Here is a 27,402-nt window from a genome sequence, read left to right on the forward strand (position 1 = left end):
TATGGATGCATAAAAATTGAGCAAGAAATTGATTACAAATCACATATTCATCTCTCGGTCTCTCTCTGCGATTTTTAACAGCCACACTTTAAACCAATACTAAACTAACAATTCCGTGAGGTCTCAGAATGTGTCGTACCAACTGATCTCCAGTTTTTAGTAGAGTTATGCCACCAACTTCAATACTCCTCAATTCTATTCTGCAACTCCTTATTAGTTATGTTAATTACCTACTTAATCTTCAGCATTTTTCTGTAGCACTAAATTTTAAAAAGCTTCTACTCTCTACTTGTCTGTGCTGTTTACTGTCCACATTTCACTTCCTTACAAGGCTAAACTCCAGACAAATGCTTTGAGAAACAAGTTCCAAACACTTAACTTATATTCAATGTCAGCAAATTTATTTTCTACAGAAGTCCATTTCTTGCTGTTGGCAGTCTACACTTTAGACCACCATCAGTTATTTTACTCCCCCATGTACTACTTTTAGTGTCACACAGTCGAAACACTGAGTGAAAGACAGGAATTGGCTTCTGGTTTCAGAGCAGCACACAGTTTTATTCTGTTGCGAAGGCTGATGTTCACTAAATTAAGTTAACAAAAATAATGGGGAAAAATATCAGAAAAGGAGTTTGATACTGATGGACAGGGAATGTTATCTGCACACACAAGGGAAGAAAGATAACAAAAGCCTACGAAATAGAATGTGAAGGGGCTGGGGTACGCGAACTAATGTAGAGTAAAAACAGATGAAGGACTCTATAGTGGTGATGTTAATGTAAAATAAATACATGGATGTATGAACCTGATGGCCAATATGTTCCTGTACCATGTGAGAAATGACTGCAGATATATCAGTCGCCTGTGATAATACCTCTACAACCTTCAACAGTTCACTGTTGGAAAGCAGAATGTATTGTCCATCTGTTTTTATTTTATATACATACACCCTGACACTGGCACCTTGTAATATGGCAGACTGGAATACCACACATGAAAACTACTGATGCCAGGACTACTAATGTATTCAATCCTTTAGTCATGTACTTTTGTTGTACATTATGAACAACAGCTGGGATTGGATCTTAACATTTATGCACATCAACAGCTTTGTATGCAACAGAATCAACAATAGGAATAGACTCTGAACACATGTTAGAGATAGGATTTATAAAGCAATTAAAATATGACAAAAAAGCATTTTTCAGAAGTCAACATTTAACTGATTATCATATGAAAACTTTCCACAACCGGAAATGTCTGGGTTGTGTTGATTTATATTATTATGCAAGGTAAGAAACATGTTACTAGTTTTCAGTTGTAATTTAATTAATGTAATATTCACAGTAATGAGTTACAGTACATGTAACTGTTGTATTTTTAAGCACCTTAGCAGTGATCACAGGGAAGCAGTCGGTTGTTATTCTTTGTGCAAAGCATTTGGAGTTAGATCAACTTTAACATGATGCTGCCGTACTGCAAACATTCTATTTCATTATACTTGATAAATATACTGAAAATGAACTTTAAAGCCAGGAAGGCAACACTTCAGCAATTAGAGTGCTATCTATTTTGTCGCTGCACTACCCATTATGAATTCATTTACAACACTGCAATGCAGTGAAGCAAGATCAACAACAATCACTCCTACAGTGTCTACAGGTACTCAGAGGATCAAATTCATGACTATTTCATTATCTCTTCAGTTATATTCATGACCACTCGAAAATATGTGTGGTACAATGACAAAACACTTTTTTATAAACCTGAAAGCTGGTTGAAATAAAGGCTGAATGTGATAATTCTCATATTATTTAAACTGTGTCAACATTAATAAAACCGACAAACCATGAGGATGGATCCATGACTGGAAATTGAGGAAAAAAGGTCCTATGAACATGTGTACACTGTTGTCACAGTAGGTGGCACTGATGGATGAAAGTTCCTCTGACCATTTGCCATATTCCTTGTGTCACAGGCTGTGTGACTGATGCAGCATACTGTGTGGCCAAGCTGATGGAAACAGTCGAGAGGCAGAACCCAGGCCTCCAAATCTACTGCCACCTTCCTGCATGTTTGTCTATCTGAAAGGACCCATGATCACACAAATACCCAAAAAGGACTTGAAATTGTGTGTGATGTGGTTGGCTTTTGTGAGGGTACTCATTTTGGAATAGTCGTGCTGCCTCTCGACCATTTCCATCTGCTTGGCCACGCACAAACACCATCTTGGCTTCTTCCCTACATGAATAACGGACCATTCTGCTGCTTACCACTCATCAAATGCTATAAAAACATTTAAACATAGGATGGGGTACAACTATTTTCAGATATATTTATCATCAAATTAGTTAAAATACAATTTGTTTTAACACAGGAATCTACTGAAAACTTACAATTTTTGTTATGATAATATAAAAATTTTGAAGATACAAAATTTATGTCAAATGTTAAACTTCACTGTAAAAGATTAAGTGATTAAGTGATTAAGCTTCTTAGCTAAATCTGAAATTTCAACATCTAAAACTTCAGCTTCCTCTATTGCCTTTTTTATAATCATTCCTTTTTCTTTTTAAGCTATTTTATTTCTTGAACTGTTCTTCTTTTATGACTGGCCACTTCATTTTTATCAGATTTCTTCTTTTCTAAAGCTTCTACTCTTTTTGATGAAGCATACTTCACAGTTAGTGTAACCGATCTTGTAAAGAGTACATTCAGCTGTTTCTCACTAATGAGTAAACCATCTGATGATTGTATTACACAGAAAACACTTGATTGTATTACACAGTAAACACCTCTTTCTGCCAAAACTGTATCTTCTAAGTTTTCAATTAAAAATTATTTGTTAACAGAAAAGTCTCTTTCAACTATAGCTTTTCCATGAACCATGCATAACGACTTCTGCACAAACTTGATGAAGTCATGGTTCCCACTTTGCACTAAATTCATTAGAAAGTGATCAAGTTTTTCCTTCTAAGTATTGAATTGTTTCAGATGTTTTTCAGAATATTCCCACAATTTAAAGTATCAGCTATTGATGCAGGCTCTTTGAGAAAAATTCTTCCAATGCAATTGTCACTTGAGAACTTCTGAAAACGGAGCTCAACAATGTTTAGAGACAGACTTTGCTCAGTTATGTGGATACTAAAACAGCTCTATAAATTTTCAACATAGAACAGATGGAAACTAAAACAGAGCATTTTTACACCACAGCTGTGCAATCAGTCTTGGACTGAAAATTCCACTGAAGGTCCTATCTTTCAGTGAAATTGTTTGTTTGATGGCAGGTGTTTTGGTCTTCAAAGCATTTGAATTTCCATTTGTTCATTTAACATCCAACTGGAAAATGCTTATGAATCAACCCACTTACACCATTCATTTTACACACTAGTTGGTTAGTTGGTTGGTTGGTTTTGGGGTTTGATGGGGGCTAAACATAGAGGTCATCAGTCCCCTGTTCCAAACAGACATACTTGTAAAAGGCCTATACAGTAAAAGCGTAACCTCTGTACCCAGAGGGAGGGAACACCAAGGCGGTACAGAGCTAAAATGAACACCACAATAACACAAAATAGGACACTTAAAAGGAGCAGAGCAAATAGTGGACTAGAGTAAAACAGCCTACAGTGGTTGATGGATCAGGGAAAAGGTCAACCACTCAACTACAAAGAAAGAACCTCCAGCTGGAAAGCATTGATAGACGTACCAACACAACTTGTTGCCATAAAAGACGCTATTCTGGTATCCACATCACAATTATAAGTCGCTGGAGTGGATGTACCCTGAGAAATCATGCGAGAGCACCCACACTACAGTGAGTGATAAAACCCAGCTGCACGGATAAAACGAAAACTGAGTCAGCTATAGAGGCATCGTCACCTAGAATTAAAGGAAGTGCAGCTGGTAAATTAAAGGACTGCCGCAAGGAGGCTAAAGGGGGGCAGTCCATCAGAAGATGGACCACTGTCAGCCCTGCATCAGAGCGATACTTGGGCGGGTTCTCACGACGAAGGAGATAGCTGTGGGTCAACTGTGTATGTCCAATTTGGAGACGGCAGAGAACAACTGAGTCCCTACGCGTGCTCCTCAAGGATGAGTTTCATACGGCCATGGACGACTTTACCATGCGCAGCTTATTTGGCGTGTTCATGACAGACCATTTAGAGCTCCAGGCATCGCAGACCTTGCGATGTAGAGCTGACCGGAGGTCTCTTTCCACGAGACCAAGCTCCAGGGGTGGTGATCGACACGTTCATTTCCTGGAATGCAGATGTGGCCCAGGGTCCACACAAATGTCGCTGAATGACCACACTCAACGAGAGCAAAAACAGCATCTTGAATACCGCACACCAAAGAGTCCTGAGAAAAACACAGGTCGAGTGCTTGCAATCCACTCAGGCAGTCACTGCATATGACAAATGACTCCCCAGGGCAGGAGGAAAGGCGAGGTGAGTGAGTGCACGATAAAGAGCAACCCAACCTAGGCCGCCGTCGTGGGGAGGGTAGGCTGCCGTCACGGGGGAGGGGAGTGCAGAAGATGGAAAAAGGAGCCTACGGTTTGGGTGCTAGGGCGAGGAATGGACGCAGGCGATGTATGATGCAAGCAACTGTTGTCGGCAGAATTGTAGGGGAGGGATTCCAGCTTCTACAAGAAGGCTAGTCACCAGACTAGTGCAGAAGGCACCTGTTGCCAGTCTGACGCCACAATGTAGAAGTGGGACGAGGATCTGCAAAGTTGTAGGTGCTGCTGAGTCATACACCATGCTATCGTAGTCGAGGCGGGACTGGACTAAGGCCTTATATTGCTGTAGGGGGCTTCTTCGTGTCGCCCCCCCAAACGGTGTGGCTGAGGCAGCGAAGGATGTTGAGGTGGCGCCAGCACCGTTGTTTAAGCTCGCAAAGATGAGGTGTCCAAGTAAGCTGAGCATCAAACAGCATGCCAAGAAAGTGATGCGTCTCCTCAATACGAAGGAGTTCATTGGCAAGATAGAGCTCTGGATGGAGGTGGACCGTTCGACGATGACAAATGCACCACTCGAGTCTTAGAGGCTGAGAACTGGAAACCATGGTTGGATGCCCAAAAATGTGCCTTACGGATAGCTCCCTGCAGCTGCCTTTCAGCGAAACTGATACTTGGGGAACTGTAATAAAGACAAAAGTCATTGGCATAAAGAGAGGAACAGACTGATGAGCCCACCGCAGTCGCAAGACCATTAATCGCCACCAAAAAGAGAAGAACACTGAGAACCGAGCCATGTGGGACACCGCTCTCCTGAATATGAGCAGAGCTAAAATAAGTGCCAACTCTAACCCGAAAGGAGCAATTGGAAAGAAAATTCTGTAGAAAAATCTGAAGTGGACCCCGTAAGCCCCATTCGTGCAGCGTAGCAAGGATATGATGGCGCCAGGTGGTATCGTACGCCTTCTTAAGATCAAAGAAAACAGCAACTAGATGTTCGCTCCGAGTAAAAGCTGTATGAATAGCCGACTCTAGCGAGACTAAATTGTTGATCGCTGAGTGGCCCTGACAGAAGCCCCCCTGTTGCTGGGCCAGGAGGCCCTGAGATTCGAGGTTTCAGCACCAGGATGGTAATACTATCCTGCCAACGAGTTGGGAAAAACGCCCTCCGTCCAGCTGTGGTTAAACAGGATGAGTAATTCACCCTGACAGTGCGCCAAGAGATGGCAAAGAAACTACTTGTGAATTCGGTCTGGACCTGGAGAGGTATTTGGGCAAGCTGTAAGGGTACTTTGGAACTCCCATTCACCAAACGGGGCATTGTATTGTTCCCAACAACTGCGTACGCTCAGCCTGCTCTTTAATGGGGTGGAATTCTGCGCTGTAGCCTGCTGTCGTGGAACTACAAGCAAAGTACTCTGCCAGACGTTTAGCGATGGTGATTGGGTCAGTACAAAGTGTACCCCGAAGAGAAAGGCGAGGGACAGATGTACGAGGGCGAAAGCCAAAAATGCGCCAAACCTGCAACCACACCTGAGATGGGGAGGTGCGAGAACCTATGGTGGCAACATATCGTTCCCAGCAGTCATGTTTGCTCCGCTGGATTAACCGCCGAGCCCAGGCCCGCAGCCGTTTAAAGGCAACCAGATTCTCTAGGGAAGGATGACACAGTTGTCATTGCAGGGCTCACGGGCGGTCCCAGATAGCTTCTGCAATCTCTGGTGTCCACGAAGGGACTGACTTACACCGTAGGGTACTTGATGAACAGGGGACAGTTTCCTAGATAGCAGAAACAATGGCCATAGTGACCTTGTCCATTGCCAAATCAATGTCACCAAGAGACCATTGTGAAAGCTTGTCAGGGGGTTGGAATTGAAGAAGAGAAACCAGGATAGGAAATTGGTTGCTATCACAGAGGTAGTGGACCCTCCAACTGAGGTATGGAAGAAGACCTGGGCTACTAAGAGAGAGGTCAATGGCTGAGTATGCGCCACAAGTCAAGCTAAAATATGTGGGAGCACCAGTGTTAAGGAGGCAAATGTCCTGCTGTGCCAAGAGAGCCTCAATGTTCCTACCCTGGCCTGAGATCTGGGCCCCACACCATAAAAGGTGGTGGGCATTAAAGTCCCCCAAAAGGAGGAATGGCGAGGGGTGGGGGGGGGGGGGGGTTGGGGGTGGGGGTGGATAGCTGGGTGAACAAGGCAGCTAGGTCAGCAAGAGGGACAACCTCATCCAGGGGAACGTAGAGTGAACAGATGGTAAGCTCCATTCCTGCTCGGATTCTAACAGCCACAGCCTCAAGAGCCATGTGAAGTGGCACTGGGGCACTAGGAACAGTGGCAAGAACATAAACACAGACACCGCCAGAAACCCTGCCGTATTCTACGCGGTTCATATAGTAACCCCGGTAGCCACAGAGGGCCAGACAAGTGGCAGGGAAGCTGTGCAAGGTGGTGGAAAAAACCATAGCAATTCCATTGAAGGAGAAGGGTATCCGACTGAAGACATGAAAGAACCTTGGGGGGGGGGGGGGGGGGGGGTTATAGGTCACTCCTTAGAAGCGCTGTGAAGTAGCCTGATCCACTTCCATAGGGGCTGCGGGTCAAGCATCATCTAGCTGAGTGGACACTAGATGCTCCACATCATCTTCAGGTGCAGTGGTGAACGCCTATTCTGTCTCTATGTCCTTCTCCTTTTGCTTTTTCTTCTTTTTGGTAGGGTCCCATTTGTCCTTCGGTTTATCAGGCTGGGTGGGCTTTTCCAACCCAGTCTCATGGACCGAGGAAGACCTGGAAGCCCTCTGGCCCTCAGGTGGTGGCTTTTTCAGCCACTGCCTGACATCTGGAGGGGCAGTAACCATGGAAGGGAGGGCACCAAGCGATCCCTTCCATGCGAGGGGAGCCGGAGGAGGCGAGCACTTCTCCGGCTCAGTGGTGCCCACTTTGTACAACATGTCTTCAGGGGACCTAAAGATAGTAGGGTCGCCACTGGCACCTTCATCTTGGCTTTCAAGAGTGACACCCTGCCTGAGAAGGTCAAGATGGTGATATATTGATGTGATGATAAGCCTTGCGTCCCTCCTCCCATGCGCTGCTTTAAGTGCTGGAGGTTTGGGCATATGTCATCGAGATGTGACGCCAACCCTACCTGTCGGGATTGTGGACGTGCCTTCCACCCCGACATCCCATGTTCAGATTTTCACAGAGTTCGTTGTCAGACTGCAACAACAGGTCACAATGAAAAATAAGTCCCTGAACCATACTAAGGCTCTTATGAGGAATAACAGAGACTCCAACATCACCGAGCTTGTCACAAGCAAGCAATGCTCGTGACTGTGCTGGGGATGCTGTCTGTATGGGGACTGCTCCAGACCTCATTTTAGAATTGCCCGTCAACTTCCCCTAACTTATCCTCTAAATTTTCCACAAAAAAACTGAGGCTTTGTGGTCGGAAATGAGTCCCCATCTGTTCGGCTGCAAACCAGGAATCAAGGAGAATACGTCTCACCAGGTAATTTAGACTGTCGTTCCTCTCCTGGTGTGGACAGGGAAGGGAACGATTGGGGGGGGGGGGGGTCACACTTTAAAGCACTGAACTTTCCTTTCTTAGAGACTCGTGCTTGCGCACTATTGATATTTCTTTTCATGGTAGTCCCACGAGCAGCTAGGAAAAGGAATGTCCACCCAGACAGAGCCTCGCTTGCCTGGGTAAGCCTAATACAACTGGGGGGGGGGGGGGGGGGGGGGGCGGCAGGTTCCCCAGAGGTCGCCTGCTAGCAACTGTTCTACCTGAACAGCCATGCGTCTCCTCGGCATGTAGCACACCTTGAGATTGAGGTTTCTTTTTTATAGATGTTTATACCATTCTCGCGACCCAGGCAGTTAAGCCAAGATCCCCGGGCTCTGTACCGTACAACGTCCCACCGTCGCGCCTTACGGTGGTCGTTTAAGCATGCTCAGAGCTTACAGTATTGAGGACTGGTGGCGCTTCCCAGTCCCCAGCTCAGGGACCCCAGGGTCGCCAAGCCCGTACCCAGCACTTATATGCTGAGCCCCCTGAGGGTGTTACACAATGAAATCTTATGTAGCATGAAGAGATAAAATTAAAAAAAAAAACAACAGTTGACAGCTGTTGGAAGGCTTCGAACTGTACTGATTTGCCAATGATTGTTGCCAACTATGCAGATTACTATTAACTGGTGTTGATTACATTGTTGTCTGCTTTGTCACTGAACTGTGCTGTCGCTATCTATGTTTTGTTGCACTATTTCAATTTTTTTTATTATTTAATATGTCAATACAAACAGTGGTCTCAATTTTGACATCGCCAAGTCTTCAACTGATGTTGCTGCAGTGCATTCTTCTAGTACATGGAGGTGGAGGGTGTTCCCACTTCTTCCCACAGCAAACACTGTGCACTCTCTCCACTTCCCCTACTCAACAGATGTCAAGTTATAGTCTGTGAGTAGTACTAATATGGTGTGGAAAGTTTTGGTTAGTGAGAAATAAATTTTACTCTGTCATTAACACTTAAAATGAAATAAAAAATACAATAGTTTTATATTAATTATTAACAACCTTTAAAAAATGTCTTTCCAAAAAAGATGCAGATAAAAGAGATTCAAACAGAAGTGGGACTGGACAGAATTAATGAAACAGCTGTTCTAACTGATATTCCTCCAGCACCACAGCACTGTCACAGGTGGAGCGGTAATTTATGTCATTTCTAGTAGATGTACACACCACATTTAGCTCAATGAAACCGTCCACAACTGGCACGCAAGGTTGATAACTGCACTAACAGAGGCTTTGTTAACATGGCTTACATATATGGACACCCAAGTTCCCTACAGGTAAAGGCTTTTAAGAGCTCCGATTGTGTGTGTCTACTCTACATAATTTTTTATGAAATGGACTGCTGGATACAACATTTTTGGGGTAGCACTACCTTGCTACTCCCTTTTAGAATGACACCTGACTGACACAAAACAAAATTCATGACCATCCACTGAATTGCATTATCTTTTCACTGGCTTCATGATCACCTGCTCATTTTCATTATCTTTACATGACTTTCATGACATGTAGACATCCTGTCCTATAACAGTGGAGAAGATCTTTGACAAGTAGTATTTCACTACAAATAGTTATAGCCTTTTGTAACACACCTGGAAAGCCAGTGAGAAGCAAAACCCACAAAATCTGTTTTTATCCCCCCCCCCCCCCCTTTTTTAAATACTGTAGTAGCATTGTCATAACATTCACTGATGGGCCAAACCATTATGACCACCCGCTTAATAGCAGGTTTGTCCACTTTTGGGAAGTTAAACAGCAGCAGTTCTATGTTGTATGGTTAAACAAGTCCTTGTTAGTTTTCTGGAAGTATGTTATCCCAAATGTGTCTATACACGTCACACAACTCATTTAAATTACATGCAGTGGTTTGTGCATGCAGAGCTGGTGCCAGATAGTGTTCCAGATGTGTTCCATTGGGTCTAGACCAGGCGATTGGTAGCAAAGACATGATCGTGATCCTCAAAAGACTGTCGCATAATTATGGTCTTGTGAAATGGATAATTTTCCTGTTGGAGTATGCCATTGCGTTAGGGAAGATATTACAATGAAGTGATGCACATGTTCCGTAATAATGTTCACATAGTCCACAGTGGTGAGGGTGCCTTACATTTCTACCACAGATTCCAATGAAGTCCAGGTGAATTCCTCATGACATAACAATGCCACCACCAGCCTGGATCTGTGGCACAGTGCATGCTACAAGCACCTGTTTGTGTGGATGATGCCATACCTAGACACAATGATCAACCTAGTGTAACAAGAAAGGTGATTCATCTGACCAAGTGTCACATTTCCATTGATCCACAGTTTCATCTCTATGATATCGTAAACACTGCAATCTTATCTGACTGTCGAGGATCAATATGGGAGCACACAGGAGTCACCTGGGTGGAGCCCCTCGTTTAACAATATTTGCTGAATGCTGTGCTCCAGAACACTTGTGGCTGAATCAGTACTGTTCTCTGTCATTAGAAATGCCACAGATTACTGTCTGTCCTGCTTTATGGAGCAGGCAAGCTTCCGATCTTCTCATTCTGTAATGAAGTGTGCCATGTAACCATAGATGCTCATGACAGTAATAAGTGAACAGCCATCCTTTGCTGTTTTCACAATGGTTGTCTCCACGTATCCAGCCGTAACAATCTACCCTTTCTCGAAGTCCCTTATCTCAGTGGATTTTTCTACTAGCTATAATGACTCCCCATTAATCTCTGTGCCACTTACATACTTTCCTCATTATGTCACATGTTCACAAAACCACAAGGCGGTATTCAATCTCGTGGTGTGCATTGTTTAAATATAAACTACAACCGCTTAGCCAGCCTGCCTGCCTGCCTGTCCCTTTGCCATGCATTTAACGGCAGTGTTCCTATGCCCACGCTGAACCCTGTGAGCAATAGTACATACATGAGGGCGAGTGTTTATGCACCCCACAGCAAGGTGGTGGTCAAGGGTGATATGGCTGCTCTCAAGTTGTTCCACATAAAAATTATGAGTGTTCTGATACAATGTAGTCCATCTATCCATGGTTATAATTTGAAAAAGTTGAAGATAACTTGTCATCAACACATTGGTGGACACAGCAGCTGAATAGAAGTGCTAGTTTTCCCCTCATGGGACATCCTTGATACAATAGTATGTATGTGAAAAGCCCATTGCCAGCTTGAACCTGAAGATGGTGTCCCTTGCATTGGGTACCATCTTCTAGCCACAATCAGTGATGCTGATATTGCACTGACTGCCCACCCTTACTTTTAACTACTGTAACACCGGAACTGCCAGTAAAAACTCTAACAATATCCTAGTCACATGACATTCTTAACTATTCCATTCATATACTGCCAGGGTCAATCACCCCCCCCCCCTCCCTCTCTCTCTCTCTCTCTCTCTCTCTCTCTCTCTCTCTCTCTCTCTCTCTGTGTGTCTCTGTCTGTCTGTCCTCTCACCCATAGGCCTCAGAAGCGAATGGAATCCCCCTTTTTAGACCCATCCATGAATACATCTACATATTTCTGATGCTCATTTAAAATGTTAGAAAATATCATATTAAAAACATAAGTATGTGTGCAATCTCTCCTGTACTGCACTAACTAGGGTGATAGTTGGTTTAAACTCCAGATTTGGGCATGTATATGCTGTGCACCATGGGACACTAGCATACACTTCACATGAATACCAGACTGTCTCACTGCCCATGGACAATTGGTAAAGACGTGTTCTATAGCTGGACAAGCAATGGTATGGTATATACTGGAGAAGTAAGAGTGGTGAAGAACTTACTTCAGTTTAACAATGTCAGATTAATTATGGAAAAAATACGGTGACTGGCAAAAGTACATGAAGTAAAGGACAGCATGGGAGCCAGAAAATTGCATTAGTGCTTTATGGAAACTACAGAGAGATCGTTTAAATGCAGGAGAGAAGAGAGCAATAATGGAAGTTTGGTTGGTTGGTTTAGAGGCGGGAGAAGGGACCAAACTATGGGGTCATGGGTCCCTTGTTCTCAATAAAACAATGCCACAAGTGTGAGAATAAAACGGACGGAACATATAACACAAAACGGAAAGAAAGAAAAAGCCACAAGAATGAAGGGAAGGCAATGAACACCAAAAGGAACAAAAGAGGACAAGAAAACAACAGAGAGATGCTAGAAACAGAAGAGAGTGAAACATGAAAGCAGATTACAGTGCTGGCCAACCACAAGAATAAAAAGGGGAAGCCAGCCACTCTGCAACACATTAAAACCTCTACCCTAAAAGCACTTGGGTGGAGGACAAACCTTCCTGGGTGCGTTTTCCACCATGCACTATCGATTTCTGCATCGATGATGACCATGAGTCCATCATCTCTTGCTGGTGATGAAACACCAGCAGTCTCTAAGTGATCACGAGCTCAATTCAATGGACAGAAGTACAACCCCAAATCATTCCCCTCCCTGGCCACAACATGGGAGGAACGTCAGGCTAAGGATGGCGGCAGATCTTATTCGCCCTGGTACTTTGTATGTTCTAGAGCTGATGGGGAATCTTTCATGATGATGAAACCTCAGTTTTTTGTTGAGCATTTAGAGGACATGTTTGGGGAGGTCGAGGGCTTGTCCAAAATGAGATCTGGGTCAGTCTTGATCAAAACAGCATCCTCTGTCCAGTCTGGGGGATGTTTCTGTAACCATCACGCCCCGTAAGAGCTTCAATATGGTCAATAGTATCATATTTCACAGAGACCTCCTTTTGCAATCCGACTATGAGCTGCACACCAATTTAGAGTTGCGAGGTATAAATTTCATCTCGCGTGTCCACCAGGTTCCGAAGGATAATCAGGTTGCCACCAGTGACTTCATCTTGGCTTTCAGGGAGATACATTGCCCGAGAAGGTAAAGGCGATGCTCTACCGGTGTGATGTAAAGCCCTATATCCATTCCCGATGCTTTAAATGCTGAAAGTTTGGCCGTATGTCTTCCCGCTGTACTTCAAGGGTCACATGCCGAGACTGTGGATGCTCATCACATCCCAATACTTCACATGCCCCGCTTCCCATCTGTGTCAACTACCGAGAGCACCATGCGCCTCACTCGCCTGACTGCATGATTCTCCAGGAAGAGATGGAGAATGAACAGGACTGCAATGCGACGACAAGAAAGTGAGCTAAAGATCTCAATGCACGATGGACACGATGCACCTTGTAAGGCGCCCTTCCCCAACTGGCTCGCTCTCCAGGAAAATTTTGAAGAATGGAGGTCAATCCCTACAGGGGACCATCACATAAAGGCCGAAATGTGTGAAACTCCTTTTAGTTGCCTCGCACAACAGGCAGGAATACCTCGGGTCTATTCTAACCTCCGGACCCACAGGGGGGTGGAAGTTTGGATGGAGTATAAAAATACATTCCATCTATCACGTGACAAATTATCACCTACATCTGCAGTATTAAAGCATAGAGTACTGATAGCACCAGAACATCCCAGGAATATAGTTAATGCTAGACCATACCAGATTCAAGAAGCACAAAAGGAAGTCTTAAAAGAGCTAAGTGAGCAAATGCTGAAAGCAGATATAATTGTTGAAAGCAAGATTGCCTAGAATGCACCATTACTGTTGGTTCTGAAAAAGGCAACTTCCTGTAAACAGAAAGGGGTGGGGGGTGTTTGTAGTGGACAATAGGCAATTAAATAATGTCACTGCCGGAAATGCATTTCCACTACCAAATATCTCTAATATCTTGGACCAACTGGGGCAGGCAAAATAATTCTTGACACTTTATCTGGCAAGTGGATGCAAATTATGTTCAGTAAGAATTATCGTCATTACGAGTATAAGAGAATGACAATAGAACTGAAAGAACTCCCAGAATGCTTTGTAGCTAATGAACCCAGTACTGGCAGATCTGCAAGGAGTAAAATGTTCTGTTTATCTAGATCAGAGGCAGGTGCAGATTGGCACAATAAGCAGTTCTCCAACTAAGATAGGAAAAAGAGCAGAGTTTGCATTCTGGTGGAAGTTAACCTCGTAGCTGCTTGCACAGCTTGCCGTAACAACTGGAGAAGAAAGGACGTGTATCAAACCAGATGTAAACTTGCGACATTGTTGTGGTGTCGAATGTCTCGTTTTATTCAGTGCATTAGATTATGGTGCTACATAAATACTTTTAATTATATTTCTTTCATTATATTATGCATAGAAAATTTACATCTGATAACTAGATACTCCTCTGACTACTACCTATGGTTATGAAAATACAGTAGGCCAACATAAAAGCTTATTCAGAATACAGCATAACCAATTAACAACAGACTAGCTCTAGGTTAAGCACAGAAATAAATGAATCAATGAATATAATTCACCATAAACAAAATGCAAGCCTATGTTTTCTTATGTATCTGGAATGTCAGTCAGTAAATTATGCGGAAGTGTGAATCTCTCTACACTGAAGCAGATGAGTTCTATTTGGTGCAATCAATCTTGCACTTGCAATTCGTACAACTGCAGTGAGATGTCAGAGTGGTTCTTCATGGAGATTTGTTTACCTTCATTAAAGAGAACAATTTTTTGCACAGATCTGTTGCGCCGAATAATGATAGCAGTTTGGTTGGTTGGATTAAAAGAGGGGAAAGGGACCAAACTACAAGGTCATCAGTCCCTTGTTACAAATAAAACAATCCCAGAAGTGTGAGGATAAAACAAACAAGACTGACAACTCAAAACGGAATGCAAGGAAAAATCACAACAACGATGAAGGGCTACAAACACGTAAATGGACAAAAGGGGACAAGAAAACCACAGACACGCAAGAAACAGGATGAAGAGATTAATACAACAAAGCAGATTACCATAGCTGGCTGATCATGAGAATAAAAAAGGAAAAGCCAGCCACTCTGGAACACATTAAAATCTCCACCCTACAAGCACTAGGGTGGGGGACGCAAAGGCACAAAGGACATGCCCTAAAACTTAGATCACATAATAACACCCACCCTCACAAACAAAACATAAAACTAAATCAGCCAATAGGGCATTGTCCGATAAAACTAGCAGCAACGACTCCAGTAACCCAAGATTTCGTCGCTGGGCAGTCAAAGTGGAACAGTGCACCAGAATATGGGCCACTGTCAACCGGGCGACACACAGACACTCAGGCAGGTTTGCGTGGCACAGGAGATAACCATGGGTCGCCCAAGTGTGGCCAGTGCAGAGCCAGCAGAGGCCAATTCATTCCCTGTGAGAGGGCTGCATGAAAGTCTTCCACACATTTGTAGTCTCCTTAATGACCCGCAGTTTGCTGTGTGTACTGTTATACCATTCCATCTCCCAAAGCTGAAAAACACTACAGCATAAGTCATAACACAGGTCAGGTTCAGAGATGCTCATCTGCAAAAGTGGTTTCTGCATAGACTGTTTGGCCAGCCTGTCGGCATGTTCATTGCCTGGGATGCCGACGTGTCCTCGGGCCCACACAAACACCACAGAATGACGGGACCGGTCCAGGGCACAGATGGACTCCTGGATCGACGCTACCAAAAGATGGCGAGGGTAGCACTGGTTGATAGCTTGTAGGCTGCTCAAGGAGTCAGTACACAGAAGAAATGATTCCCTGGGGCAAGAACAGATATACTGAAGTGCATGAGAGATGGCCACCAGCTCTGCAGTGAATACACTGCAGCCATCGGGCAAGGAATACTGTTCAAAATGGCCTCTGTGGATTTAGGAGAAACCTAGGTGGCCATCAGCCACTCCAGAGCCCTGGAACACACCAAGAATCGAGAGGAAGTGACAGCAGAGAGCGGTACAAGTAACTTAGTCCTTAGGTCATGCGAAATCTGCAGCCTAGATGTACACCATGGAGGTGTATGCGGACTGACTGGGATGGGAGGTGGTAAAGGGAAGTAATCCAGTTCAGACAGAAGGGATCGCATGCAAAACGCAACCGTTAGCCCTGACCTGGGCTGTTGATGCGGAAGATGAACTGATGTGAGTGACTAAAAGGAGACGGTAATTCGGATGTTCAGGAGAACTAAAAATGTGTGCTGCATAACTGGCGAGTAGTTGTGCATGTCGGATCCGCAATGGAGGGACTCTGGCCCCCACCATGACACTGGTCACCGGACTTGTTCTAAAAGCTCCCATCGCTATGCGAACGCCACAGTGGTGCACTGGGTCGAGTACACGCAATGCTGAGGGTGCCGCCAAACCATAAACCACACTCCCATAGTCAAGGCGGGATTGAACAAGGGATTTGTAGAGCTGCAGCAGAGTAGAGTGATCTACACCACAGTTGGTGTTGCTCAGGCGGCGGAGGGCACTGAGATGCTGTCAGCCCTTCCACTTAAGCTGACAAAGGTGAGGTAGCCAAGTCAATCGGGCATCAAAAACCAGTCATAAGAATCGATATGTCTCCACTACAGTGAGTGGATCGTCATGAAGGTAAAGTTCTGGTTCCGGACGAATGGTACGATGCCGTCAGAAGTGCACGACACATGACTTAGCAGCCCATGACTGCGCCTTGTGGATGGCTCCCTGTATGCACCGCTCAGCAACACCAGTACTGGTGGAGCAGTACGAAATGCAGAAGTTGTCTGCATACAGAGAGGGTGAGACTGACAGCCCTACAGCTGCTGCTAGACCGTTAGTGACCAGTAAAAATAGTGATACACTCAATACAGAGCCCTGCAGGACCCCATTCTCCCGGATATGGGAAGGGAGGGGAAGGGAAGGGGAGGGGGGGGGGGACGACTATGGGAGCCACCAACTTGCACACGGAAAGTACAGAGCGACAGGAAGTTTTGGATAAAAATCAGGAGTGGGCCTTGGAGACTGCACCCGTATAATTTGGCAAGGATATGCTGTCGCCAGGTGGTGTCATACGCTTTGTGTAGATCAAAACAGGCGGCAACGAGGTGTAGGTGTCAGGAAAAGGCTGTTCGGATGGCAGACTTGTGGGACACAAGATTATGAGTGGTAGAGCGGTCCTGGCAGAAGCTGCCCTGACATGGAGCCAGTAGGCCACCTGACTCCAGGACCCAACCCAACCGGAGACACACCACATGTTCCTGCAGCTTGTAAACAATGTTGGTGAGGCTGATGGGCCGATAGCTATCCACATCAAGAGGTTTTTACCGGGATTGAGCACCAGAATGATGGTGCTCTCCCACCACTGCGATGGAAAGATGCCGTTGCACCCGATCTGGTTGAAGATGACAAGGAAATGGCGCTTGTGGTCAGATGAGAGATGTTTAATCAACTGCCTGTGAATGCGATCAGACCCAAGAGCTGTGTCGGGGCAATGTGCAAGGGCACTGAGGAGCTCCTGCTCAGTAAATGGGGCATTATAGGGATCACTGTGGCATGTAGTGAACGAGAGAACTTTCTCTTCCATCCGCCGTATGAGAGGGCAAAAGGCTGGGGGGTAATTATCCGACGCAAAGGTGCGAGCATAGTGCTCGGCAATTGTGTTTGCATCGATAGATAACATGCCATTTATGTTAACACCAGGAACACCCGTTGGGGTATGGTACCTAAAAACTCCTTTGATCTTTGCCCAGACTTGGGAAGGTGACATATGGCACCCAATGGTCGACACGCACCTCTCCCAGCACTCCTGTTTCTGCTTTTAGATAAGCTGACTAATGCGGATACGGAGCCGTTTAAAGGCTATGAGGTGTTCTAGGGAAGGGTGCCGCTTATGCCGCTGTAGAGCTCGGCGACACTCCTTAATTGCCTCAGCTAATTCTGGATACCACCAACGGACTGTCTTTCACCAGGGGTACCCTAAAGAATGAGGGATCGCGTTTTCTGGCACAGAAACGATTGTGGTAGTCACCTGCTCAACCATCACATCAATGTTACCATGTGGGGGAAGAGTCAATGGAGACAGAGGTAAAAGTCTCCCAGTCCACCATGTTTGAAGCCCATCTGGGCAGGCGTCTGTGGGCATAACGCTGGGACAGTGACAGGAAGATGAGGAAGTGGTCACTACCACACAGGTCATCATGTGCTCTCCAGTGGATAGATGGGAGAAGTCCTGGGCTGCATACTGATAAATCAATAGCCGAGTAACTACCTTGAGCCACACGGAAATGTGTGGCAGCCTCAGTATTATGCAGAGGTCAAGTTGTGACAGTAAATTTTCGACATCTCTGCCTCGGCCAGTAAGCACGGAACCACCCCACAAGGGGTTATGGGCATTATAACCTTCCAAAAGTAGGAAAGGTTTAGGGAGTTGATTAGTCAGTGCCGCTAATACATTCAGGGGTACTGCACCATCTGGAGGAAGATATACATTGCAGACAGTTATTTCCTGCGTCATCTGTATTCTGACAGCCACAGCATCAAGGGAGTTTGAAGGGGCACAGATTCACTACAGACTGAGTTTAGGACATAAATGCGAACTCCACCTGACACTGAATTATAGTCCCTACGGTTCCTTTAATATCCCTTATAGCCGTGGAAGGCACGAGTTCGCATTGCCGGGAATCAGGTTTCCTGGAGGGCAATGCAGATAGCAGGTGTAAAGCTTAACAGTTGCTGTAGCTCAGCCAGGCGGTGGAAAAAAAAACGCCGCAATTCCACTGGAGGATAATGTTATCGTGAGACTGGGAAGGCATGGAACATTCAATGAGGCAGTTTATGCCTCAGGGTCACCTGCTCCCACAGACTTTTTGCCTGAGCAGTCTATATCCATTGTGCCTGAGGGCCTGGCAAGATCTAGGTCCTCCGTGGATGCCAGAATCTCCACCCCGTCCTCAGATGCAAAGCTTGCAGGTAGCAGTGATGTGGGTGCCACCACAAGTTCCTTGTTCATGGGGGTCTTCTTTTACAATTTCTCGTGCTGTTTCTTGGGTTTCCCTGGCTGGGAGAACTTCACTGAATCAGTCTCCGGGACTGAGGATGAGCATGAAGCCCTATGACCAGTTGCCTTTGGGCTCTTCAGCCACTGGTGGGTATCATCTTTCCCAATAGCACAAACCTGGGAAGAGAGTGACCCAAGGGACGCCTTTGTAATGAGAGTATCTGAAGAAGCTGTATCTGAAGGAGTGTGCTCCCTGCCGCCGTTGGATAAGCAGCTGCAGCAGCAAGTCGTATACCCCTAGCTTACTTATTTGTTACATAGTTTAATTCTTAATTTCTTTGCATGTTTTTGGCACTTGCATTATTTAATTCATAAATTTCGGGCGTATTTTAGTATTTGAGAGTTGTAGCATCGTGCTTTAGTGTTTACTTTGTAGATTCTTACTTAAATTGCGTGTGAGTTTCGTACAGGAGGTGCAATTTCGAGTTTTAGTTACTGTAATAGTAAATTCAGGCAGACTGTAGCACAGTAGTTAGGCATTTGTACAGGCTAGTTAATACATTCTTTGCGTGTTTTGCTTGCGTTATCTAGGCACAGACTCTTGTTTCAGTAACTGTTGTTCAACATCGATTAGAATGGACAGGGACTGTGATTGCTGTGTTCGCATGAGGGCTGAGTTGGCATCCCTTCGCTCACAGCTGCAAGCGGCGCTGACTTCGGTCGCGCAGCTGGAGGCTGTTGCCAATGGGCACCACTGTGGGGAGCCGGACTTTGGTATCACGGGGATGTCAACCTTGTCCCGTCTGACCCCAGACCGGTCTGCCGCTGTGGTTGCCCCGGTTGCTGCCCTGTGGTTGATTGGGAGGTCGTTCCAAGGCGTGGCAGGCAGTGAAAGACGAAAAGAAGAAGGCTGATCAGAAAGCCTCCCCAGTGCGTCTGACGAGCAGGTTTCGGGCACTGTCTCTGGCTGAGCCAGATGCAGCTGCCTGCCTTGTTTCAGAGGATCATTCTCAGCCTTCAAGGTCCGGGCAATCGCAGAGGGTGGGCTTATTGGTAGTTGGGAGCTCCAATGTTAGGCGCGTAATGGGGCCCCTTAGGGATACGGCGGCTAAGGAGGGGAAGAAATCCAGTGTGCACTCCGTGTGCATTCCGGGAGGAGTCATTCCTGATGTGGAAAGGGTCCTTCCGGATGCCATGAAGAGCACAGGGTGCAGCCAGCTGCAGGTGGTGGCACATGTCGGCACTAATGACTTGTGTCGCTTTGGATCTGAGGAAATTCTCTCTGGATTCCAGTGGCTATCTGATTTGGTGAAGGCTGCCGGTCTTGCTTACGAGATGAAGGCAGAGCTCACCATCTGCAGCATCGTCGACAGAACCTACTGCGGACCTTTGGTGCAGAGCCGGGTGGAGGGTCTGAATCAGAGGCTCAGACGGTCTTGCGACCGTGTTGGCTGCAGATTCTTTGACTTGCGCCATAGGGTGGTGGGGTTTCGGGTTCCGCTGAATACATCAGGAGTTCACTACACTCAGCTGGCGGCTACACGGGTAGCGGAGGCTGTGTGGCTGTGTGGCGGTTTTTTAGGTTAGAAGGCCTTGGGAAAGTACGGGGTGGGCTGCAATCTCAAAGGGTGCATGGTAAATACAGAACGTGCTTGGCTGAAGGAACAGTCGGAATTGTAATTGTAAATTGTTGTAGTTGTGCTGGGAAAGTCTCCGAGTTTCAAGCGCTAATAGAAAGCGCAGAAGCTGAAATCGTTATAGGTACATAAAGCTGGCTAAAGCCTGAAATAAGTTCTGCAGAAATTTTTACGAAGTCTCAGATGGTGTTCAGGAAAGACAGATTAGGCAGAATTGGTGGTGGAGTGTATGTGTCTGTCAGTAGTGGTTTATCTTGTAGTGAAGTAGAAGTAGATACTCCGTGCGAATTGGTATGAGTGGAGGTTATACTTAACAGTCGAACTAAGTTAATAATTGGCTCCTTCTACCGACCCCCAGACTCCGATGATATAGTTGCGGAACAGTTCAGAGAAAATTTGAGTCTCGTAACAAATAAATACCCCACTCATACAGATAGCTGGTGGGGACTTCAACCTTCCCTCGATATGTTGGCAAAAATACTTGTTCATAACCGTGGTAGGCAGAAAACATCTTCCGAGATTGTCCTAAATGCTTTCTCCGAAAATTATTTCGAGCAGTTAGTCCACGAACCCACGCAAATTGTAAATGGTTGCGAAAACATACTTGACCTCTTAGCCACAAACAATCCAGAGCTGATAGAGAGCATCGTGACTGATACAGGGATTAGTGATCACAAGGTCGTTGTAGCTAGGCTCAATACCGTTTCTTCCAAATCCACCAGAAACAAACGCAACATAATTTTATTTAAAAAAGCAGATAAAGTGTCACTAGAAGCCTTCCTAAGAGACAATCTCCATTCCTTCCGAACTGAATATGCAAATGTAGACGAGATGTGGCTCAAATTCAAAGATATAGTAGCAACAGCAATTGAGAGATTCATACCTCATAAATTGGTAAGAGATGGAACGGATCCCCTGTGGTACACAAAACAGTCCGAACGCTGTTGCAGAGGCAACGGAAAAAGCATGCGAAGTTCAGAAGAACGTGAAATCCCGAAGATTGGATAAAATTTACAGACGCGCGAAATTTGACACGACTTCTATGCGAGATGCCTTTAATAGGTTCCACAACGAAACATTGTCTCGAAATTTGGTAGAAAATCCGAAGAAATTCTGGCCGTATGTAAAGTACACAAGCGGCAAGATGCAGTCAATACCTTCGCTGCGCAGTGCCGATAGTACTGTTACCGACGACTGTGCCACTAAAGCGGAGTTATTGAACGCAGTTTTCCGAAATTCTTTCACCAGGGAAGACGAATGGAATATTCCAGAATTTGGAACACGAACAGCTGCTAGCACGAGTTTCTTAGAAGTAGATACCTTAGGGGTTGCGAAACAACTCAAATCGCTTGATACAGGCAAGTTTTCAGGTCCACATTGTACACCGATTAGGTTCTTTTCAGGTTACGCTGATACAATAGCTCCCTACTTAGCACTCGTATACAACCGCTCACTCACCGATAGAGCTGCACCTACAGATTGGAAAATTGCGCAGGTCGCACCAGTGTTTAAGAAGGGTAGTAGGAGTAATCCATCTAACTACAGACCTATATCATTGACGTTGGTTTGCAGCAGGGTTTTGGAGCATATACTGTATTCTAACATTATGAATCACCTTGAAGGAAATAATCTATTGACACGAAATCAGCATGGTTTCAGAAAACATTGCTCTTGTGCAACGCAGCTAGCTCTTTATTCGCATGAAGTAATGGCCGCCATCGACAGGGGATCTCAAGTTGATTCCGTATTTCTAGATTTCCGGAAGCTTTTGACACCGTTCCTCACAAGCGACTTCTAACCAAGCTGCGGGCCTATGCGGTATCGTCTCAGTTGTGCGACTGGATTCACGATTTCCTGTCGGGAAGGGCGCAGTTCGTAGTAATAGACGGCAAATCATCGAGTAAAACTGAAGTGTCTTGAGACCTCTGCTGTTACTGATCTATATAGATGACCTGGGTGACAATCTGAGCAGTTCTCTTAGGTTGTTCGCAGATGATGCTGTAATTTACCGTCTAGTAAGGTCATCCGAAGACCAGTATCAGTTGCAAAGCGATTTAGAAAAGATTGCTGTATGGTGTGGCAGGTGGCAGTTGGCAGTTGACGCTAAATAACGAAAAGTGTGAGGTGATCCACACGAGTTCCAAAAGAAATCTGTTGGAATTCGATTACTCGATAAATAGTACACTTCTCAAGGCTGTCAATTCAACTAAGTACCTGGGCGTTAAAATTATGATCAACTTCAGTTGGAAAGACCACATAGATAATATTGTGGGGAAGGCGAGCCAAAGGTTGCGTTTCATTGGCAGGATACTTAGAAGATGCAACAAGTCCACTAAAGAGACAGCTTACACTACACTCGTTCATCCTCTGTTCAAATTGCTGCGCGGTGTGGGATCCTTACCAGGTGGGATTGACGGAGGACATCGAAAGGGTGCAAAAAATGGCAGCTCGTTTTGTATTATCACGTAATAGGGGAGAGAGTGTGGCAGATATGAGACGCAAATTGGGATGGAAGTCATTACAGCAAAGACGCTTTTCGTCGCGGCGAGATCTTTTTACGAAATTTCAGACACCAAATTTCTCTTCCGAGTGCGAAAATATTTTGTTGAGCCCAACCAACATAGGTAGGAAAGATCATCAAAATAAAATATGGGAAATCAGAGCTCGAACAGAAAGGTTCAGGTGTTCATTTTTCCCGCGCGCTGTTAGGGAGTGGAATGGTAGAGAGATAGTATGATTGTGGTTCGATGAACCCTCTGCCAATCACTGAAATGTGAATTGCAGAGTAGTCATGTAGATGTAGATGTATAAGCCTTACGATTCTCTGGCTCAGAATTGGGGACTGAAATCCCCGAAAGTGGGGGTGGGGGTGGTGCGGGAGCAACAGGGGAAGAAGTGCCCCCCCATCAAGGAGGCGTTGTCTCCCAGTTCTGAGACGTGAAAGAAATTCGAGGAACTGATGGGGGCAACAACTGTTATCATAGTGGCGGCATTTCAGGAGGTCATAGGCACAGAATGTAGGCGCTCAAAGTTCCTCTTAGCCTCAGTGTAGGTAGGTCTGTCCAGGGTCTCATATTCCACGATTTTCCTCTCTTTCTGTAAAATGCTGCAGTCTGGGGAGCAAGGTGAATGATGCTCTCCGCAGTTGACACAGATGGGAGGCAGGGCACACTGAGTACTGGGATGTGATGGACGTCCACAATCTCGACATGTGACCGTACAACAGTAAGACATATGGCTGAAATTCCAGCACTTACAGCACCACATCGGGGGAGGGATATATGGCTTGACGTCACAGTGGTAGACCATCATCTTGACCTTTTCGAGTAAGGTGTCACTTGAAAGTGACAAAATGAACACCTCTACATCTACATCTACATCTACATCTACATCCATACTCTGCAAGCCACCTGACGGTATGCGGCGTCGCTCTAAACTGGCATGTGGCTCATCGTGAGACTGCGAAAGAAGCTCCCTGTGGAGTATAATACCCTGGACCATATTTATCGCTTAGAAGGTGTGATGGTAACAGAAACATCCCCCAACTTTCACAAGCGAGTAATGCCCGTGACTGGGCAGAGGATGCTGTTTTCATCTAAATTGACCCAGAGCGCATTTTGGACAAGCCCTCCACCTCCCCATACTTGACCTCCAAATGTGAGTGCAGGTTTTCTTGGAAAATTTCATATATGAAGTATTTACAGTTTGTCAGCCGAGTAGCATCGTCGTCTCACAGCAACGTTTCAATGGATGTGTCTTAGTGATCTTCACCTGAAGATGATGTAGACGCATTCCATCAGAACGTTGCTACGAGACGATGATGCTACTCTTCTGACAACCCGTGAAGACTTCATATTTGTCCTCCAAATACTCCACAAAAAAATGAGGCTTCATGGACATGAAAGATTCCCATCAACTCTTGTACACACGAGGTACTGGGGCAAATAAGCTTCAGTGCCATCCTTAGCCTAGTGTTCCTCCCATGGTGTGGCCAGGGAGGGGAATGACTTGTGGTCATATTTCTTGGCATTGAAGTTAGACTTTGCCAGCTTAGAGACTGCTGGCGGTGGACCACCAGCAAGAGATGATGTACTATGCTTCATGGCGTGTCATCTGCCCTGATGTCACCCACTCTGACCAGGGGCCCTTCTCACAGGTGCCACCCAGCTGCAGCAAAGGCCACCTGGGAGGATGGCCACTGCCGGGAGTCCCGATACGCCAGGGTGATGGGCACCTACTCCTTGGCATTCTTGGGGAGTTAACGGTGCAGGCATCAGCAGAGCGATCCCTGTGTTGTCAGGAGGCTACAACCAACAGGGTACATGGCTGCCCCACCACAACGGACTGGCTACCATGCTGAATATGAGGTGCAAAGAAGTACATGGTTATCGTTGGCACAGAAAGTGACACTGCATAGGCATGGTGGAAAACGCATCCAGGAAGGTGTCCTCACCCAAGAGATGGAGAATGGGTGGGACTGCAATGCGATGACGAGAAAGTGGGCTAAAGATCTCAATGCATGATGGACATGACGCACCATGTAAGGCACCCTTCTCCAATTGGCTCACTCCTCGGGAAAATTTTGAAAAATGGAAGTCAAACCGTACAGAGGACCATCACATGAAGAATAATCAGAACAAATAGTACACTGCTACTGGCCACTGAACAACTGTATATATTAACAAGAAATATGGTGTCAGGTTCCTAAATTAATCAAGCAATGTGGAGTAATTTACATTGCTGTTTTAATTCAGCCATTGAACAGAGACAAAGTGGAAGATCTGTTGAATTCTGAAACTTTTTCTGACAAAGGTTTGACCAACCGATCAGCTTACCAAAATGAAGTCCACAGTTAATACTTCAAAATTCACTACTTGATCAGGTATACACTGAATTCTCTTTCTGAAACATCCATGTTAAGAATTTTTCTAGCTCACCTGTAAAGTGAAACTACTATGAAGTACTAGTGCTACAACGGCCTGCCATATTAAATAGTATTCTGGTAAATATGAAATCTGAGAAGACGCCTTACCTTTAAGTTTACGAAGAGATTCTCTCATAACGTGGATATTGTGAATATCCAGAAATACTAATTCCGCATTTTGATATGCATCTTCAGATTCGTAGCCACCACCTTTAGCCTTGTTGGCAATTGCATTAGCACTATAAAAGGACAGACAGAACATCAAACATGAGGGAAACAAAAACTAACGTACTATCAGATATATTACAAAACCTATAAGCAATATACAATTACTGCCGTACTGGATGTTGGATCACAAGCGATGAAAAATTGGCCATGGCCTATGTCTTGCAGACATACAATATTTAGTTTCCAAATACACACTAAAAATAATTAATTTTATTTGTATTGTTTTAAGACTTAATACAACAACCATAATAAAATCAATAATGCTTATTAAAAAAAAAGTCACTAGCATAAGACGCAAGACAGTAGCATGTACATGACTCAAAAGTGAAGAGCAATCACAGTGCTTGCAACTTCTGTAGTTTATAACTTGTAAGGATGATGGATAAAGCAAATTGTGTACCAATAGCTAAAAAGTTCACTTTCTCACAGAGAAATAGCCCAGGATACACTAGCCTATTTTTATACCTTTTGGATTTGCTCTTATAAGCATACATGTTTAAGGTGAAAAGTTTTCATTTTAGCACATAGACGGTATTTCCATTAACAAGATTTTGTTTTTGTTATTAAAATACATTTTTGGAATAATTTCAGTAACACGTTAATTTGATCCTGTAGAACAGTCTTTTACATAGCGTTTTAAATCATCACCATGTAAAGTGGTGCAGTAGTATGACATTGGACTCATACTTGCCAGGACATCAGGTCAGTCCCCATCCAGATTTCAGTTTTTCATGATATTCTTAAATCTCTTAAAGTGTATGGCAGGACACCAATACCAATACCAAGCCAAATCTCCCCCCCCCCCCCCCCCCAAATCAAAGTAATAGGTATAGATGACATCCTACAAAGCTCTTACGAAGACAACAGTGACAACATCAAAAGTAAATTGTTAACTGTGGTATCGAGATGTTATGAAGACAGTATCACATCACCTGACTTCACAAAAAATAGAACTATCATTATCCAAGAGGCAATGGTCTGATGGAGGCCACTAGCCTGTTGATGTGGATAAGGAAGTGTGGAAAACTTAGCATGGAGCCCTGATGGACAGAGTTCTCTTGGACCTGTGTGGAGCTGAGCGATATACAAACTCTAACCTGAAATGGCTGGGGGGTTGAAAACCGTCAAGTAAAAATCAGTGAGGAGCCTTGAAAGCCCCAGTCATGGAGGGTAAAGAAATGTGATTTCAACAAACTATGTCGAATGCAATGTGTAGGTAAAAAAAAAAGACTGCCATGAGATATTGGTGTTTAGAAAAAGACTGTCGGATAATTGTTTCCAATAAACTCAACATAATAGTCAGGATATCACAGTTTAAAGCAGTTTGCAGAACACATTGGTAAGGCTTATCAGTTACTAGCTGTCTACACACAATGTGTTTTTGTCTGGTTTATAAGAATCAGGATGATGACAATATTCCTACATTGTGAATAAAAACACTTTACAGCTCAATACAATTGAAGACCAAGACTTGATGTGTTCCTCAGAGAAGTATGCAGCTTTTCTGCTTGGGTAAGGGGAGTTGAGGCCCCTGAAGATGATGCCATAGGAACCACAAGAGGGGATGGACTATTCCCCACACAGGCTAATGTACTTGTTTGACAATCATGAGTTCAATGTTGAGGGAATAAGTGCTTAAGGTACTGCTGACAACCTCACCACAGTAGGAGCAAACTTTGATACCACTGGGATGGGATGTACTTTTTCTAGGTGGTTCTAGACTTTTAACACAGGTAGCACACTTTGGAGATCGGGGTGGGACTGGGGGTGGTTTCCATGATGTGGCCAACCACAGTC

At 44.9% G+C, this 27,402-nt stretch overlaps 1 protein-coding gene across 2 annotated transcripts in view; it reads right to left on the minus strand.

Annotated features, from left to right (window-relative positions):
• The window catches only part of LOC126299610 (myotubularin-related protein 2), a 160,839-nt gene that overhangs the window by 65,395 nt on the left and 68,042 nt on the right, over nt 1-27,402 (minus strand). For both annotated transcript variants that reach the window (XM_049991643.1, XM_049991644.1), the window contains one exon: nt 25,486-25,616. In XM_049991643.1, coding sequence (XP_049847600.1) covers nt 25,486-25,616 — 131 coding nt within the window. The remainder of the gene's footprint in view (nt 1-25,485; nt 25,617-27,402) is intronic.

This window comes from Schistocerca gregaria, chromosome X (assembly GCF_023897955.1).
Source record: "Schistocerca gregaria isolate iqSchGreg1 chromosome X, iqSchGreg1.2, whole genome shotgun sequence".
Lineage (NCBI taxonomy): Eukaryota > Metazoa > Arthropoda > Insecta > Orthoptera > Acrididae > Schistocerca > Schistocerca gregaria.